Here is a 19833-nt window from a genome sequence, read left to right on the forward strand (position 1 = left end):
TTAGTCTCATGCATTCTCCTCTCCCACATCAACCCCCTGTTTGAAATTTCATGACCTTTCTGCATCCTCATATGAGATTAGACAAGACTTGTTACATAGCAAACTAATTTAATGCACTTTGCAATTCTTTATCACAGTTAAACTCATCTATAATACAATATAAGCAACATTATTATTATTGTATAAAAACTCATTTATTTATCTAGGGTTTGATATTTAGATCATATTTAGCATTTTTATCCATCTACTGAGTCCTTCCCAAGGACCTGGGATAGGCATATGCTATTTGATGATAGTACGTAAGTCTGGTAATAATAATAATGAAATTGGAAGGGACCTTGGAGGTCATCTAGTCTAACCCCCTATACCATTTCAGACAAATGGCTGTCCAGTCTCTTCTTAAAAACTTCCAGTGTTGGAGCATTCACAGCTTCTGGAGGCAGGTTGTTCCACTGGTTAATTGTTCTAACTGTCAGAAAATTTCTCCTTAGTTCCAGGTTGCTTCTCTCCTTGACTAGTTTCCATCCGTTGCTTCTTGTCCTGCTTTCAGGTGCTTTGGAGAATAGCTTGACTCTCTTCTTTGGGGCAGCCCCTGAGATATTGGAACACTGCTATCACGTCCCCCCTCGTCCTTCTCTTCATTAAACTAGACATACCCAATTCCAGCAACCGTTCCTTGTATGTTTTAGTCTCCAGACCTCTAATCATCTTTGTTGCTCTTCTCTGTACTCTTTCTAGAGTCTCAACATCTTTTTTACATCGTGGTGAGCAAAACTGGATGCAGTATTCCAGGTGTGACCTTACCAAGGCATTGTAAAGTGGTATTTGTACTTCACTTGATCTTGGTTCTATCCCTCTGTTAATGCAGCCTAGCAGTGTGTTGGCTATATTAAAGGTATTAAAAAACCCAACTAAACCCAAAAATTAAGACCAGAAAACTGAAGAAGCAAGCAAAGGCAAGTCATGCATCAGTTAATGCAGTCATCTAAGAGAGAGGTGTGAGCACTCACGTGAAGTATTACTACTTTATAAAGCCCTAGTGAGGCCACACCTGGAATACTGCAACCACTTTTGGTCACCATATCACAAAAAAGATGTTCAGAGTTTGGAAAAAGTTCAGAGAAGAGCAACTAAGATGATCAAAGGCCTGGAGACTAAAACATATGAAGAAAGGCTGCAGGACTTGGGTTTGGCCAGTCTAAAGAAAAGAAGAAATGATAGCAGTATTCCAGTATCTGAGGGGCTGCCACAAAGAAGAAGGGGTCAAATTATTCTCCAAAGCACCAGAGGGCAGGATGAAAAACAGTGGTTGGAAACTGATCAAGAAGAGAGGCAACCTGGAATTAAGGAGAAACTTCCCGACAGTGAGGACAATGAACTGGTGGAAGAGCTTGCCTCCAGAAACCGTGGGCGCTCCATCACTGGAGATTTTTAAGAAGAGGCTGGACAGTCACTTGCCTGAGATGGTATAGGTTCTCCTGCTTGAGCAGGGGGCTGGACTAGAAGACCTCCAAGGTCCCTTCCAGCTCTATTCTATTCTATTCTATTCTATTCTATTCTATTCTATTCTATTCTATTCTATTCTATTCTATTCTATTCTATTCTATTCTATTCTATTCTATTCTATTCTATTCTATTCTAATTCTTTTCATTTCTGATTTATAACCAGCAACTACTTCTATAATTCCATAGTTTCTCTCTTTCCCAGAGCAAGACAAATGATTGAACCACAAAGCACTTGGTCTCTCACAGCCCTTCAGAAATCTTAGTTATGGCTTAGTAGTTAGTAAACCATGATTTACAGCTGTGTCTTGTGCAAGTCATCAGCTCTGGTTGACATATTAATTTATAGTTAAACAAACCACAACAAACCGTATTATGCAAATGCACACAATTATAATTTGCTGAATTATACACTAAGGACAGAAGTCATTTTTCACTGTTCTGTCATCAAAGAAGGAGAAAGGTTATGTCAGCTGTACTGCTCAGCAGTTTCCATATGCATGCAATTAATGACGGTTTATCCAAGCATGTGTTTGCTAGTCCATCTGGACTAGTTCAACGTGCAATTTAGTTTCCTGTTACTGACCTGGGATGATTTCAAAGATGAATTTTCCAGCTTCATCGGACCCAGAAGCCACTTCTCTGATGGTGCAGCCCTGAAGTTGTAATGAACCCTAAAGCCAAACAGTTGCAAAAGATCAAAAACAGAAGGCTCTCCATTCTTTCACCATACCGTGATCTCTGCTTTTATAAAGTAAATATAATTATATTATACACATAATGCACTGTAAGCATTCCACAATTCACATTCATCTAATAAGCCCAAGAGTATAATGTATTAAATCAATCTTTAAAATGGTTAGATGTTAATATAACACATATAAATCTAACAACAAATACATAGGATCAGATTTGGAGTATCAGCAGGGACCTAGGATCAGCTAGTCTGACCCTCTGCAATGTACAAGAAACTATTGTTGAAGAAAAAAATCTTCATCAGGGTTCAGTCCAAGCCAGGAATAAACAACATGGCGACTGCTTTAGAAAGAAGGTTGCAGTTTATTGAAGAGGAGAGCCAGACAGAAAGATGGCTCTGGAAGAAAAAAGAGAGACCACATGTAATGGGAAGTGGGTTTCATACCCTATTGGGTTTTTGTTTGGAGTCGTTTCCTGTTCGAGGATTTGTATTTCCTTTGACCTGAGTCTGAATGTGCCCTCTGGGATCTGTGGGGTAATCCTATTATGTCCTGTCCTAGAGTTTGGGTGGGGTATGTAGGTTTTAGGTCTCTTTGTCTTCCTAAGCTTCTAGCTGGAGGCCTCCAACCTTCCTGAATGGATTATCACATCTGCATTTCTACAGAGCTGGTTTCTGCTCGGGGGAGGGAGACTTGGGGCTATTAAGAAAAACTGGGCATGCTTTTCTGCCTCTTTAAGATCCTTTGAGGAAATAAAATATTTTGCCCTTTTAATATTTCCTTCTCTGGGTGGGCTGACTTCCCACACTATTTACAGCTGTGTTTTTCAAACGGCAACTTTTAAAATGAGTGGACTTCATTTCCCAGAATTCCAAGTTTGAAAGACACTGATTTACACCATCCAGTAGATGTGGGCTTCCCATCTTCTTAGAACTCTCTGGAGTTGGAGAACCCACAGCCTCTGTAGACTGACTATTCCCTGTTGGGGCAGATCTTACTGGCAGAAAATCCTTCTTTATATTCAAGTGACGTCTAGATAGCTGCAAACTGCGCTCCTTGTTTCTAACCCTAGATTCCGTGGCCACAGGAAACAAATCGAATTATGGTTACAAATTAAACGCTCATACCTTCAAAACCTCAGTGACTCCCACTGTCTCATTTCACATCTATCCAAACTGATCTGAATTTATAGTTTATTTTTATTTTATTTATTTAATTCCATTTATATCCCGCCCTTCTCCGAAGACTCAGGGTGTCTTACAAGCTTAGCAGTAGCCTTCATTCTATGTATATACCTGCTTATTAGGGCTTTCACACACACCCCAAGCGGCATTATTACAAAGTCAGCTTAATTGCCCCCAACAATCTGGGTCCTCGTTTTACCTACCTCGGAAGGATGGAAGGCTGAGTCAACCTTGAGCCTGGTGGGATGTGAACCTGCACTAATTGCAGGCAGCTGGTGTTACTTAAGGAGGCATTAGCCCACTGCGCCACCAAGGCTCTTAAGTTTAGTACTTAATAAGTTTTTTCTTTCACAAAACCAGAAATAAATATTTCCAGGAGTGGAGCAGGCTAATTAAAAACAGCAAAGGTAACACAGGGCAGAATGCAAAGGACAAAATGAAGGAATGGCAGCTGGATAGTTTTGAGGAAAGATGTGTGAATGGATTTGTGATGTCCATTTTCCAGCATATAAAGGGACGTCTCATGGAAGAAACTCAAGATAACACCTTGTATCCATGTGAACATGTAAACATTTGGACACTGCAAGTGTTTGGGGTAGACAAGATGCTTCATGCACTAGGACAGGGGCAGGCAACCTCGGCTCTTTTATGACTCATGGACTTCAACTCCCAGAATTCCTGAGTCAGCTGACTCAGGAATACTGGGAGTTGAAGTCCATGAGTCATAAAAGAGCCGAGGTTGCCTACCCCCGCACTAGGAATAGGGCACATGCAAAACTGGGACCACCCTCTCAACTTGTTGGACCATTCCTTGCTGATTTCCTTTTATATCTTTTATATCTTTTCAGGGATATGAACAAACTGGGGGCCTGAATAAATTCTGACTAACATGGATTTCAAACAGTAAGAAAAATCCAGTTCGGTTCACAAATACAAAATTGGAGGAGATGCATTCAGAGGCAGGCAAACTGAACAAATCTCTGGTATAGCCCACAGCTAAAAATGACAGCTTACTTCATCGCTAGTGAAATCCCAAGACTCTTCTGAAAAAAAAGAATCAGCCCTTTCTTTCTTTTTTTTTGTAATATATTTTATTGATTTTTTTTAAAAAAATAAATCACTTCATAATTGGTGAACAGTGTGTTGTCTGGGTTACATTTGTAAAACAATCACTAACAATTGATTTCTATAATCCATAATCCACATAATAGTTTTAGTTGATTTCCTCTTTTCCCAAAATATCCTCTTTTGCAAACACTGAGTTAATACAATTCTTATTGTTTGATAGATAACAATTAAATATATATATTTTCCCAATAGTCCTAAAATAATAATCACATCAATAAAATATTTCTGTTCTATCCAATCATCCTGGTTGCCTTATCATAGAGCCCGTTACAGTCCTTATTTTAATTTGTTTCTCCCACCAAATTCTAGATATTCTTACCGGTTAAGATTTTCTCAAAAATTAATTACATTTAAGAATTTAACTCTATTTTTCCATATGAACCACCTCACATTTTTACATTTCTTAAGAAATAGATAAAACAGTAGAAAGAAAGAAAAGCAAAAGTAAAGAAGCATTAAAAATAACATACTACCTAAAGTATTCCTCTTAGCTAATATGTATTTATTTCCTAAAGGGACGCGGTGGCTCAGTGGGTTAGGACGCTGAGCTTGTCGATCAGAAGGTCGGCAGTTTGGCGGGTCGAATCCCGAGTGCCGCGTAGCAGAGTGAGCGCCTGCTACTCGTCCTAGCTTCTGCCAACCTAGCAGTTCGAAAGCACATAAAAATGCAAGTAGAAAAATAGGGACCACTACAGTGGGAAGGTAACAGCGTTCCGTGCGCCTTTGGCGTCTAGTCATGCCGGCCACGTGACCACGGAGACGTCCTCGGACAAGCGCTGGCTCTTCGGCTTTGAAACGGAGATGAGCACCGGCCCCTAGAGTCGGAAACGACTAGCACGCATGTGCAGGGAAACCTTTACCTTTTACCTTTACCATTTATTTCCTACATTTCTTATTCTTTTTAACCATCATTAAAAATGTTTAATCTTTAAACATTCCATTTAATACATCTAGTCATCTAGTCCTTTAACTCTTATTCAAAACATTTTTTATTCATTATAATTTTCTTAAATTCAATCACATTTAAATATCTAAAATATTTCCTTTATCTAAGTCATTTCAACTTTTTTATATTACTCATATCAAGAGAGAACAAAAAAGGGAAAAAAGCATACTATTTTATATTTAGAGAATTCATCCCTCTTAGAATGACATATATATTCCAAAACTTTTCTTTTTCTTTAACCATACGCAAACAAATGTTTCTTTTTAAAGTATTCTCTCTGGTAAGTCTTTTCTTAGTTTCCACTTTAGTCTTTTTCTTTTGCCCAGTGTCTTTCTTAATCAACGTATTTTGCTTATTCAAAAAGTTTTTCTCTATGTTCGTAAATGTTGCTGTAGGTATAAAAAGTAAATCAGGAGAAGTGTCTTTGTACGGGACTTCTGCCTTTCCATGTTTGTTGAAAATCTTTTTCTTTTTCTTTCTCTCCACTTCTCTTATCATTTCCTTTCTCTCCAACGTTCTTGACTTCTCTACAGTCCATTTTATCCGATCTGTTTTCTTGTCCTCAGATTTATTTTGTAGTCTTAAGGGATAAGTTGTTTTTTCCAATTCTTGTGAATTTTTTCCCACTAGGATTAAATCATGTTTCCTTGTTTTTTTCAGTTCCATCTTTAAGTCTCTATTCTCAATTCTATGTCCATTTATCTGTTTTATCTGCTCCTTCTCTGTTGGAATTTTTTTGTTGTAGAATTAACCTGGAAATAGATTGATTTATATTTTCAAAGTTGTTTTGGATTTCTTTGTGGTTTAAAGTTATTGTTGTTTGAATTAGTTGCAGTATACTATATATTTCCTCCTGTGACGTATTTATGTTTTCTTGATATGTTCTTTCTACATATCTCTGATCCATGATAGCCAAGAATTTGAGTTTTCCTCTTCCTTTCTTTTCTCCGTAAATAGCTTTAGAGTCCCAATTAGACACATATTTGTAATCCAAATAGTTCAAAAAAGATTTTTTTCTGAAATTTATAATTCTCTCTTTGTCTACAGCCCAGATTATTGTCTTTTTTTGTCACAGCTATTCTTTGTTGTTAAAGCTTTGAAGGTCACAGACCTAGATTAGCTTTTCCAAGATTTTGCCAAGTCTTATATTAAAGTCATAGCTGTCATAGTCTTCATCTTAGGTTTCAGGTTTTATATTTATTTCACTTCCATATATTTCGATCCTCCATAAAAAGATTAATTCTCCACTTCCGTTAGTATAAGGGTGGGGCAGAAATCCCCCACCTTCCCTTTCGGAAGTATTTTGCTTCCTGGGGATCTTTTCCAGGGAATCAAATATAAAAGAGAAAAGAGAAGATCAAATTCCTCACCTAGTTTCAAGCAGGCTGTTCACAGTTGTGCTGGTTAGTGCTTTTGGACTTCGGTTGCTAGTAGCTTGGGCTGGTCGATGCAATACGGCCAGCCTTTCTCCTGTCAGGTTAGAAGGCTTTCCCCAAGTTGAACGGAATGGCCGCTGCCGTTCCAGAATTGCCGGAGCACCCTTCTTTCTTCATCGCCTCTCCGGGGTGACTTAGACCCATTTAGGGTCCCCTGGCAGGGCAAAATTAGCCGTGGGGGTGCAGAGAATCTGCAAGCCTGCGACCAGTCGCTATCACACAAAACCGGAAGTCCCAGAATCAGCCCTTTCTATTTAGCCACAAAGGAACCTGCTCACCCCATGAATCAGACCGGTCATGGAGCAATCTAGGAAGGTGCCTTGTGACTTGACAACAGAGGAAACTCAAGTTCCTTGCAAGCACTTATGCTTTTGATCCTGGATGGACCAGAGCAGGAGGCAAAGCAGCATGGGTTGAGCTACCCTAGCTGTAGGAAACCAGAAACAGGCAGGGTTGGGTGGCGGAGCTGAGAGGTAGGACTGCAGTGGCAAAGCAAGAGCACGGGTGAGCTTCTGAGAAGGGAAATTTACAGACAGGAAGCAGACTGAGGGGGAGGGAGATGGAGGACAGGATGCTCAAGCAGAGCAGAGAGGTGCCAACTGTTGAGCAGACTCTGTTCTTCCACACTTGGTTGCTCTCCTGAGACAAGAGGTGGACACACATGGGTCAGGGGAGTAAGGATGGCATCAAGGAATAGCAGCTTTTGAGAAAGGTTCTGGAAGTGGGATCTTGCCCTCCATCCAGAAAAGTTATTGGTCATTAGAGAAGAAAAAGATAAGGATCAGATTAGGATGGTCCTGCTAGATTCCAATTGAACGGACCTAATTATTGAAAAATAGTGGTGGCCCAGTGGTTAGAATACAGTACTGCAGGCTACGTCTGTTGACTGCCGGCTGCCGGCAGTTCAGCAGTTCAGTTCTCACTGGCTCAAGGTCGACTCAGCCTTCCATCTTTCCAAGGTGGGCAAAATGAAGACCCAGATTGTTGAGGGGCAATACGCTGACTCTGTAAACCTCTTAGAGAGGGCTGTAAAAAGCACTGAGAAGCGGTATATAAGTCTAAGTGCTATTGCTATTGCTATTATGCAAAGATCCAGATTCTTGTAGAGGCTGCAAAGAGTTAGAGATTTCTGTATCTCTTTGTGATCTGCAGCCCAGAGATGCCAGCTTGGTCCTTCTCCTCAGAAAGGAACTTTTCTAGAGATTTCAGGAAAGGGGCCATTTGCAGATTTGTTCATGGAATGAAATAAAGCTACAGATGCATTTTTTTTAACCAATCACTTATACAACACCACTTAAGCTGCCCTAAGATTTAAAGCCAAATTTTAGCTGCTGTATCATTGCAATTTGGCATTTTATTCGCAACGAGCCCAGGAGCTGCAGAAAAACAGTTTAGGAGCCACACACAATGAGGCTGTCCACTCCTCCTACTGATCTAGCAGTTGAAATATTACAGTTGGACACACAGACAGCTAGAATATTGAGATTGAATTTGGTGTTTTTGTCCACCTATTGAGTCTTTCTCAAGGACCCGGAATAGGCAAATGTTGTTATTTAATAACATTAAAATATTGCAGGATATAAGCTGTTCCTAGTAAAGCTGCCTTTTGCAATTGAATAATGGTGATTTTGTCTGCCAATGGTGTTCAAGTGGTGCTCCAGATGTTTTGGAGTTGCACCCAAAGTGCTGCTGATGATGATGATTTTTATTATTATTATTATTATTATTATTATTATTATTATTATTATTATTATTATTATTATTATTATTATTATTATTATTATTATTATTATTATTATTATTATTTGAACAATATTGAGACAGGATGTGACAGTTTTATCCTTCCCAAATATCTGGGAAAGAGCAGGTGCTGTTGTTTGATGGGATCAAAGGTATATAATCCTGCAATCATCCTGAAATTTCTGCTACTTTATGAATTATTCTTTTTTCCAAGAAAAGAAAAAGATCAGTTTAGAAGTGAAAAAACAATCCAGGTTGTTTCAGATGGAAATACTCCATGTGGAGGAAGCCTTAAATTTCAGGAATAACTTGAAAATATTTTACTGGGATTGTATTAGAATTATTTATAAGTACTAATCTCCCTTTAAATTCTATCACAATCCTAAAGCAGGGGCACTTCCGCATTCCCATGTAATTCTGTGAAGCATAGAAGATGGAAAGGGAGCAGGCACTTAAACCCCTATAAAATATACAAAGGTTTTCAAATAGTGTCCAAAGCACCACATCCCTTTTCAATTTCACTGTTATCATCTGAAATTGAAGAAAAATACAACAAATCTCTAAGTAGTTGAACAGAAGGGAAGCTTAACTATCAGTTACAATGATGGATACTTTGTTGACTCAAAGATACTGCTATGTTTGTAAGCCGCCCTGAGTCTTCGGAGAAGGGCGGGATATAAATGGAATTAAAATAAATAAATAAATAAATTTTTAAATGAAAATAAATGTTAAATTTGCCAATTATTAATATGCATGCTGCATTGGCAGAACTCACAAGCATAATACTCAAATTGAAACTATGAAACGACACTCATGGTCTCTGGGCAGCTTCATCACATCTGTGAACAATGGGCATCACTGATTTCCATAGTTTAGGTGGGAGGCTCTCATTGAATTTGATATCTAATGCCCTATATTTCTGTATTGCTAACATTTTTCAGCATCAGTTTTCATTGAATGGTTGGGTAAACCCGGTAGGAACTTCACAGAGTGGCTCTTTAGAAAGAGGTACAGATCTTGTCTTGCAGTCGTGGGAATGCAGAAAGTTCCACTAAATGTTTTAAAAAAGGTGTTGGAGTGCAGAAAGAAAAGGCTTTGGCCTTTTTGTTACAAACAGCATGCATTTGTGTCCCTTTCAAATTAAAGGTTTGTTTCCTTATGAGAGGGTACAGACTCCAGTGCCCATCCCCTTCTCTGTTTTCAGAGTCACGAGCTTTTGGTTAGCACCGTGAAAGAATGAGATATTCAAACATTGAAACTTTGTTCGTTACATTTCAGAACTCCCCTTCAGAAGCCCAAATGCTTGGCACAGTCTGCAAGAAAAGACCCTGGCAACAGAGCTGGCTTAATTGATTGTCTAGGGCAGGGGTAGGCAACCTGAAACAGTGAAAGAGCCACTCAGAACTGGTTCCCTCACAAAAGGAAAAACTGGGAGCCGCAAAAAATGTGTGCACATGCGCGTACATGCGCGCATGCGCAGAACAGGGTTTGACTGAAGAGTGGAGCCAAGGCAAGATATGCACCTACCCTGCATATTTGAATTGATTGGTTGAACTTTTTTAGTCCCACTTTTTTTTTGGACTGCACATGGCAGAGGACTGGGAGCCGCAGGAGACAGCTGAAAGAGCTGCATGTGGCTCCGGAGCCGCGGGTTGCAGACCTGTGGTTTAGGGCAGGGGTAGGCAACTTGGCTCTTTTATGACTTGTGGACTTCAACTCCCAGAATTCCTGAGCCAGCCATGCTCATAAAAGAGCCAGGTTTGCTCAACCCTGGTCTAGGGCTAGGCCAAACCTAGAATCAACCAGCAGCATGGAGGACATCAGCTGAGAATAAATGGCATGATCATGAATCTCAGTTCCAAAAATCTGACTAAATATTGCACCCTGGATGTAGCCCAGAACCTTCTTAAGCCGAAGGAGAAACTCTGAAACTTTATCGTAGATAAATCATCCTCTACAAATACTAGACATTTAAGGAGCTCTTTCGTAAAGAGAGGGACCAGCTCTTCCTTTGACCAGAACTTGCCTCCAGAAAATAGAAAACACAGACAACATTGTCAAGACTTCTGAAATATAATTTCTTCAACTCTCTGGAGTTGGTGCAAGAGCAAAATGCCTTGAAAGCTCTAAGAATTAGAACAGCCCATCAAATTATTTTCCTTGCGTTCTTTCCTTCCCAACTCCTTACGATCGGTAATTGGCCACCCACAATGCTAAAAACCAGCCACTCTTCTCTAGTTCAGATTTCAAACTGAACGGAAGAGAACTAGAACTGAAGTAGGAGGTTCTAGTTCAAGGTCCCTCTGTACTTTTCCTGGCTCCCGAGAACTTGATTGGCCTCCTCTACAGAAGGTGCATTTCAGTGATTCTATGCATTTCAGTGATTCCAAACCCTTTCCCCCCCTCAGCCTTTCCATCTCTCCCATCACCCCAGCAGCATAAATATGCATCAACATCAAGAATCTTTCTCCTCCTCCCTAATGTTACCTGAGGCTTCAGCTCTTCCTCTTCCTTGTAATAATACAGGTGTTGCCCCTTCAGCACGAAGTATCTCTGCTGCCAGTTCTTGACAATGGATCGCTGCTTCTTAAGCCAGCCAGCTTTCAAGGGGCGCTCCAGAGGATTGGGGGGCTGAAGCCAAGTGCTGGAACCTTTTGCATCAACAGCCATCATGCTCTGCGAGCGAACTAGGGAGAGAAGTGAAATGTGAGCCCAGAAGAAAGAGGGCCACCAGAAGAAGAAGCAGAGGACAATCAAGGGAGGACCTCTGGCCCAGAAGCACATGAGGCTTCCTTGATAGGAAAATCTGCCATTGGGTCTCCAGAACCAGACCCAGAGAGCAAAGCTGATTTTTGCTTTGCTAAGCCCACTGCCTGTGGCAAGGAGTTTGCTTGAAAGGAAGCTCTATCTCTGAGTGGACTTCCTTTTTCCTGCGTAGGCGGTGCGCTTTACAAATAAGAACATAAGGCATCTTCTTTTTGTCATTAAATCTGCAGATGAACCCAGGGGATCCTCGTTTGAGCAGACACAGAGCAAGAAGCATCTGTTGTGTGGGTGGAATACACCAAAAATGCCTGGACCATTACTACTGCATTTATAAGCTGTCCTCAAGGAAAAGATAGAATTCTTCACCTATTTGAGATCTTACACACTGCCTGGTTAGTTTTCAAAGAGCAATAGTTGTGTATCTTGATGAAAATACACCTTGGGGAAAAAACAGAAGTCCTGCAAGAGCAAAAATAAACAGCAAAGAAACAGAAGGGGGAGATGAAAAAGTCGCCACCTCATCTAAAGACAATGGGTGGGAAGTGTCTACACTGGAAAGTCATTTTAGTCGGGGTGGGTGTTCAGGGTGTTCAAGAAAGGGCAGAGCTGGGCACCTTCCAACTTATGCAAAACCTCAGTTGCAATAGAGCAGAAGGCTCATGTCTGAACTGTTGGGGTCTTAGTGTCCCTTGAGATTGGTTTTCATCTTGCGGACATTTGATTACCATGTCAAAGAGCAGCAAGAACCCAAGAAAGTCTCAGTGCTAGAATCAAAGTTGTTTGTTGCTTGCAACAGAGGTCTCCCGTTGATCCCATCTCTTTCCTAAGTTCTTTGCAAATTATTACAGCCTTTCTAGAATGTGAAATCGGCTTGGAAGAACAGAACCTTGGCTACTTCCAAAGTACACGAAACAATTATTGGCAAGAGAATTCAGAAGTCCCTCATCCTAGCCATCCTTGGAATTAATGGATAACATTAAAACCTAGTTGCTGCCATTTCTGCAACCTTTCAAAAGTCTGATTAAAGAACTTTGTGAGCATCTTAATTTGATTGTCTAGAGACGCAGGTGAAGAATTACAGCTTTTCTCTTGTGCCATTTTATCTATCCTGTCATCTTGTTTTTATTATTTGTTTTGTAGTGCCCATTTATTCATGCAGAGGCCTTTGCTTTCAACACAGTAACAAAAGCACCTCCCCCTTTTCTGAACGTGGGTGTAATGTCCTGACACAAGTAAAAAGAAGCAGAACTTGATGTCACAACTCTATTTCCATAAGTCACACACACACACACACACACACACACATCTTGCCTCTGACAGAGATCATGTTGTCCTTTAACCGGCCAAATGCTCGTGCCCATCTATAGATGTTCAGTTCTACCACATCTTGGCTGACAGATTGGGATAGCCACTGAGACATCGAAGTTGTGTGTCTGTGTGTCAAAAAGAAGGCAGCCATGACTGCGTGATTGAAGCCCAATCTTGGTTTGTTTATTTATTTATATCTCACACTTCTTAACTCTCCATCTCCTTCAGCGAGGGGCTCTGGGCGGTGCGCCATTTAAACAATTTAACAAAAGTAACCACTGAAGAAGCCTCTTGGTCGAGAAGTGGAATATTTTCAGGGAAAAAAGTAAGAAAGTCCAGCTTCCTTTTGGAAAAGCACCTTTGAGACAAACATGACCTGGATGATGGAGAATCTCCTTTGACACTGGACTCCATGACTTTGCTTCACAATGCTTAATGTCTTTGCTTCATGTCTGTGGAGATTCCCAATTGTCCAGGTCTTGGTTATCCCAATGGTGCTTTTCCAAAGGCAACTGGACTTCCTTACTTTTTTCCTTGAAAATGTTTCGCCTCTCATCCAAGAAGCTTCTTCAGTTCTGGGTGAGAAGCAAAATGTTTTGAAGGAAAAAAGCAAGAAAGTCCAGTTGCCTTTTGTAAAAGCACCGTTGCAACAACCATGGCCTGGATGGCTGAAAATTTCCATAGAAAATTAAACAATAAACGCAAGCATTAAAGCACCTTGGTTTATAGTTATTAAAAGTTCAAAAGAAGAAAGGCTTTAATTTTGCCACTGTGACCATCCTCTGGCTGCTGCTGGCCACTGACATCTAGGAACATCTGGAGAGCTGGTTTTTCCACTTTTGACACAAGGGAGGCCTCTACAGTAAACACAGCCACACAATCAGTTTTTATCACACTGGTATGATCTGTCATCTAGGGTTGTCTCTTTTAGCCTTCCAGCTCACAGACACACACACACACACACACACACACACACACACACGGCAACAAATTTAAAGTTTCCACTGCTGGTTGACTTTCGTTCTCTGCATAGACTGGCAGACAAACTTGTTGCAAGAGGAAATTAGGTGGAAATGAAACTTCTGGGGAACTTGTGGTGTAGCGGCTCAGAACTTCAGCTGATTGTGTGGAAGAATTCAATTTTGCCCCAAATGCTGCCATTTCACTCCAGCTTAGTTCAGTTCAGATCCAGCCAAATAAATCCCCTCCTGAAATCCTATAACTCTTCTCCAGCAAGAGAAGTTCAGAGGGTCTCTAAAGAAACCTAAAATTTGTTCCTGAGTGCTCTCTGCTGGCTGCTGTTGGGTGAGGCAGGAGGAAATTGAGGGTGTGAATTTTTTTTTAAAAAAAAAGGTTTTACCTCTTTCCATTTTGATTCATCTCATTTCTTTGAGGAATTAGTGCAAGCAACACACTTCTTGAAAATGGAGATCAGCAGACTCAAGAGATTGAAAGAAGGCAGCAGCATCCCAGGTCCATACTGTTGGCAAGTTCTACATGGAAATCTCCATAAAGTCAAGTTATTGGTTTCTCTTTTTAAATGTTTCCTTTATTTTTTATATTTTTATTGCATTTTAAAATGTAACTAAATAAATAAGGTTGCCAAAACAGAGGTGAGCAATTTCTTTTTGGATTTCCAAAGTCTTAAAAATCTTAAAAAGTTAAAAAGTCTTAAAAAAATTTAAAGACTTAAACTTCAGTCGTATTTGCCTTAGGATGGGCTTGCTGGTCTTCTGAGCACAGACCATGTTCTCTGGATTTAGGCTCCAGTCAACAGGGGGCAAAGGCAGAAGACATGGCGACGCATCCCCATATAAAAGAAGAAGCAGAGACTTCCGGCTGTTGTTTTACACTCCAGAGATAGGATTGGTTTTTCTTTCACTTTCAGCATGTGAAAATCTGTAACACTGATTTCACGTTTTATGACTGGAAGAGGAGTTGGAGAGCCCAAAATAGATTACAGTAGTCATTTTGAAAGGGGCTGAACTTGTAAGGGCTATGTTGCGTTTTGATTTCCCTATCCTGCTGTAGAAAATGCTGCAACAAAGCTCAAATCTCTACCTTGGGTGTTGAAAATCTGAAGCTTTTACAAGAGATGCAAAGCATCTTAGAGGGGACTAATGGATTGTATGCAAAGATATTGTAGGAGGACAGCACCCCCCGACTCTGAGAAAGAAATATTTGGGGAAATATAAAAAAGCAGAATATTATATTTCCCCAAAGGAATAATGAAAAATCTTAAACAAAGACAGCTCCAAGTCTCCCTCCCCCAAGCAGAAGCTTTTAGAAATAGAGATTTGATCATCCTGTTCAGGAAGGTTGGAAGCTAAAAGCTGATGAGATTAGAAAGACAAAGACCCCTAAAATTTATACACCCCACCCAAACTCTAAAGAGATGACCTTTAGGACATAATAGGATTAACCCATCACCATCAAAATACCAAAAGGACATGCTCAAAAGCTCAGGTCAAAGTTCATGCTACAGAAACAAGAAGAACAACTCCAAACACAAAAGCCCAAGAAGGTATAAAAACCTACTACTCCCAGCAACATGTGGTCAGCTGCTCCAGATCCTCATGTCTTGTGGTCCTGCTCTTCAATAAACTACAACCTTCTTTCTAAAGCAGTCTCCATTTTGTTTATTCCCAGCTTGGACTGGACCCTGATGAAGATTTTCCTTTCAACAATATAGTAACACAGCATTTTTCAAATTAAAAAAAATGTCTCTCCTGCTATGAAGAAGAACTTCCACTGGCTATTCATTTATTAGATTTTTATCCTGCCTTTATTATTTTTGCAAGTAGCCCAAGACTCAGCACACCTTCTTCCTCCGATTTTCCCCACATAACAACTCTGTGTTGTGGGCTTAGAGAGAGTGACCATCCCAAGGTCACCCAGCAGGCTTTTGTGGCTAAGATAGGATTAGAACTCTTATCTTAGAACCGACTCCTGGCTTCTAACCTGATGCCACTAGACCAAATTATGTATTACTTGTTTATTAAATAATAAGCAATCAGTAAGTTAATAGCTTTCTTATTGATTTCTGTTGCACATTCCAAATACAGGACAGTGCAAACAATGGCCAGGGAAACCTTTGACTTCAAAGATGCTCCCACAGAGTTCCTGATCACACCCACTACTACTGATCTTGTGAAACTTTTCCTCATGTAACTTGTAAATTTTTTTCCTCATGTTCACCCCTTTTGGAAAAGGAAAATACCCTGTTTTTTAAAGCCTTTACATTTTTACTTAAATTAAGTCCTCAAATTAAGTCTTCCCCCACATCAAGCATATAATCACGGTGTCCTATTTATTCATTTCCCACCTTTATTATTTTTACAAATAACTCAAGGCGGTGAATCTGAGAGAGAGAGTGATTTGCCCAAGGTACCCAGCTGGTTTTCATGGCTAAAGCAGGATTTGAACTCATGGTCTCTTGCTTTCTAGCCTGGTACTTTAACCACTAGACCAAACTAGCTCTTATATGTTATACTCTTATGAAGGAAAATGCGATTAGTTTAGATTAATCCTGTGCACCTGTAAAGGTACATGAGAATGAACCACAGACTAGGCCATGGGTAGGCAACCTCGGCTCTTTTATGACTCATGGACTTCAACTCCCAGAATTCCTAAGCCAGCATGGCTCAGCTTGGAAACCTCTCCCTTTCCCCTCAGCATGGCTGGCTCAGGAATTCTGGGAGTTGAAGTCCACGAGTCATAAAGCGGCCTAGGCCTAAGCCAGGGGTAGGCAACCTCGGCTCTTTTATGACTCATGGACTTCAACTCCCAGAATTCCTGAGCCAGCTATTTCCACTGACTTTGGAAAGCCAAAAAGAAATTGTTCACCTCTGTTTTGGCAACCTTATTTATTTAGTTACATTTTAAAATGCAATAAAAAAATAAAATAAAGGAAAAATTGAAAAAGAGAAACCAATAACTTGACTTTGTGGAGATTTCCATGTAGAACTTGCCAACAGTAGGGACCTGGGATGCTGCTGCCTTCTTTCAATTATTGTTTTTTTAAAATTGCTTAAGTGACTCTAAAGTCAAAATCTGAGATTGCTTTTATTCCCAGGACATTGATATTTTTTTTAAATTACTCAGGGACACAGATTTAAAAGATGAAAACATTATTATAAGTACTAGAGTGGCTATATTATTATTTTTAAAATTCTGTGAGAGAGGTTAAAGGCAAGATAACCATTTGGGAATGTGTTTTTTTTCAAAGAAAAGTGGGTTAAACAGAAGTTTAAGACTGATGTGTTATTTCAAGTGGACATTTGAACGTTGGTCTCAGGAGAGGTCTCTTGCGCTTTTGTTGAAAGGAAGGTCTCGGCCACTCCTTGCTCGCAAATGTGAGTGGATGCCAGTCCCAATGAAACATACATGGTAGGTTGGCTGTTGCGGCAAGATAAAATAGAGCAAAAAATTTAAAAACTATGTGTGGTGCTGTCAACTTTATGAGTAGGCCAAACAAGACGCACACCCAGAAGAACTAGCTCTTAAGTTTATATAAGGTTACATTAATAGAATCTTGCCAGCCTGAAAGTACATATCTCTCCTCACATCTTTACATCCAAATAATTAGGGAGGGTCCTTCGGAGACCCTTTCCATACCCCCATTCTTTCTGGGAGCTCAGCTGTGCTAATCTGACCACTGATAGGAGCTGGCATAAAACAGAATAAAACAGAATAATATAACTTGAAACTGTATAATATATTAAGAGAAGGAAAGATTGTATAAATTTGGTTTTAGTATGGAAAATTAAAGACCAGGTGGAAAGAAGAATAGAAAAATTGGTTTTTTAATGATTGATGTAAATTTGTTTTGTCTGTAGTTGTTTTTATTGGGTATTTTTATTGACACTACTGTTGTGGATATCAAGCGGATGTTGAATTTAACTACGGCAGTAAGACTTTTAGTAGGGCAATATTGGAAGAAGGAAGAACTGCCGATTATAGAAGAATGGACTGTAAAAGTTCCCAACTTGGAGGATATGGCAAAGATTTTAGTATACTTGAAAGACTATTTGCAACAGAGAGATACTGTGGAGTAAATATGGGACTAAAAAGTATTATCCAGCATTTGAATAATTATTGATGTGATATTTATACTGTTTGGAGTTAATTTATATGAGTTAAAGTGCGATAGCTTTAACAGTTTATGATTGTTTGCATAAGGTAGATTATGATTGTTTGTATTTTTATACCCTGTACTTAGCTCTGGGAAGTCGGGGAGGGGGGAGGGGGAAGGGAGGGAGGGGCTGGGGAGGGTTGGGGAGTGGGAAGGGGGTGGGGTGGGGTTGTGTTTTGTTAAAATGTATTGTAAAACTTTTTAAATAAAAAAACAGAATAATATAAAGTAGAAATCAGAAAGTTGTCCAAGGTACATATCTGACTTTTGAAGTGCTAAACTTATAGTTTTACTTCCATTTTTATTTAAATTATTTCATTTCTGCAAGACTCTTCCCTTTTACCACCCCCCCCCCCAATAATCTACAGGTTCAATTTTCAGTAAGACAGCAGTGGAAATTCTTTTTCTCTTGCTACAGGCTGCCTTCCCACAATCTACCTTCCCTGATGGGGTGCGAAGGACTGAAGAAAATAACGCTAGGCCTGAAGTCTAAACTGATCAAGGACATGCTTTCCCCAGACTGACTTCAAGCATGAGGCAATTGAGAAGGGATCAAGCTTTCATCATAAATCTGAAGTGGACTCTTGCAGAAACCTTTGAAATTAGTCCAATGGTCACAGGTGACTTAAACCTGAAAACTAACCACTTTTGATTTAAGGAACCACAACATTCTTTCTACATAGATTTATTCTCCTAGTTCATTGCCTTTCAAAACCATAGTCTACAACTGCACTAATCTACAACTTACAGGTTAGTTTTCTCCTAGAGAAAGCTATCACAAATATATAAAAACTCCCGACCACATTAAAGCAAGGGGAATTTGCAAGTGTGGGGAATTCCATCTTTTGCAACGATACAAAAAAATCTTTATTTAGACAAAAAGGACAAGGAGAGCAAAAGACCTCAAGTAGTAAAATGACGATCACATGTATTTCTTCTCTACATGATGAGGAGAAATGCTGCACTGTTGGGTTGGAGGGGGAGAGAAAATGAAAATGGGAGGGGAAGTTGGAGGGAAAAGGGAAGGTGTTGGAGAACGCTAAGTCAACAATGCTTGACCATGGAACCTCTAACTTCTGCAGGAGGTTCTTGGAAGCAGAGCACAGCCCTCCCTACTAGGCTGAGGAGCAGTGAGCTAAAATGCCCCTTGAATCACAAAGTGCTCATGATCAGATCCTGTCCACTGGCAGGTGCCAAAACCTAGTACAGCAGGGATCCATGAGGAAAGCAACTGACAAGATCAGAACTCACAGAACCCGTTTCCTGCAGGACCATGTGCTGTGTCCCTTTTCTTGAAGACTCATTGAAATGGCATCAGAAGGCATGGAGGGCCAGAGATTTTGACTTAACTGCTCAAAGAATGCGCTTGATGTTGACACCCTCAAAAATGGAGATTTTGCGGGCTCAACGGGAACACTAATTCAACAGAGATGTTGTTGTTAGTTGCGAAGTCGTGTCTGACCCATCGTGATCCTCAAGAGATGCTACAGCACAAATGATTGATCCACCAGAAACTTCAACCTCCAACCAAGATCACCCTAACTGCAGATTCCCCTCCTGTTTTCAATACACCTTCCCTTATTTGACACAGTCTGAAAAGTGGTTGAAAAAAAGAAATGGATGCAGTCAACCTTGCGGGGTGAGGTTAGATGGGGGTTCTTTCTCGGCAAGACAAGAAAAGAAAATGATTTGATGGGCTTGAATGGTGCCACCAAGAGCCCTCTGGCTGTTTTTTTTTTTTTGCCAAATGGGCATCACAGAAGTTGCGGGGGGGGGGGGGTAATGGCTTCTTCCAGCTTGTGAGAATGGAACGCTGGAACCCCACAGATTCTAAATCTACATGAAGTCAAAAGCCAGAGCAAGACCTTGCAAGAACAAAACCACCTGCCTGCTATACGGAACTGCAAAAGAACTGAGCAAAACTGGGTGATGCATTTAAATCAGAGCCTAAAATGGCCTATCACTAGATACAGCTCTTTGTCTCAAGGGGCAA

At 40.2% G+C, this 19833-nt stretch overlaps 1 protein-coding gene across 1 annotated transcript in view; it reads right to left on the bottom strand.

Annotated features, from left to right (window-relative positions):
- The window catches only part of ARHGAP25 (Rho GTPase activating protein 25), a 33846-nt gene that overhangs the window by 13696 nt on the left and 317 nt on the right, over positions 1 to 19833 (bottom strand). The window contains exons 2-3 of the mRNA XM_083368336.1: positions 11120 to 11319; positions 2090 to 2177 (exon numbers count right to left, since the gene is read on the bottom strand). Coding sequence (XP_083224462.1) covers positions 2090 to 2177; positions 11120 to 11319 — 288 coding nt within the window. The remainder of the gene's footprint in view (positions 1 to 2089; positions 2178 to 11119; positions 11320 to 19833) is intronic.

Source organism: Vipera ursinii (assembly GCF_947247035.1).
Source record: "Vipera ursinii genome assembly, chromosome: 8".
NCBI lineage: Eukaryota > Metazoa > Chordata > Lepidosauria > Squamata > Viperidae > Vipera > Vipera ursinii.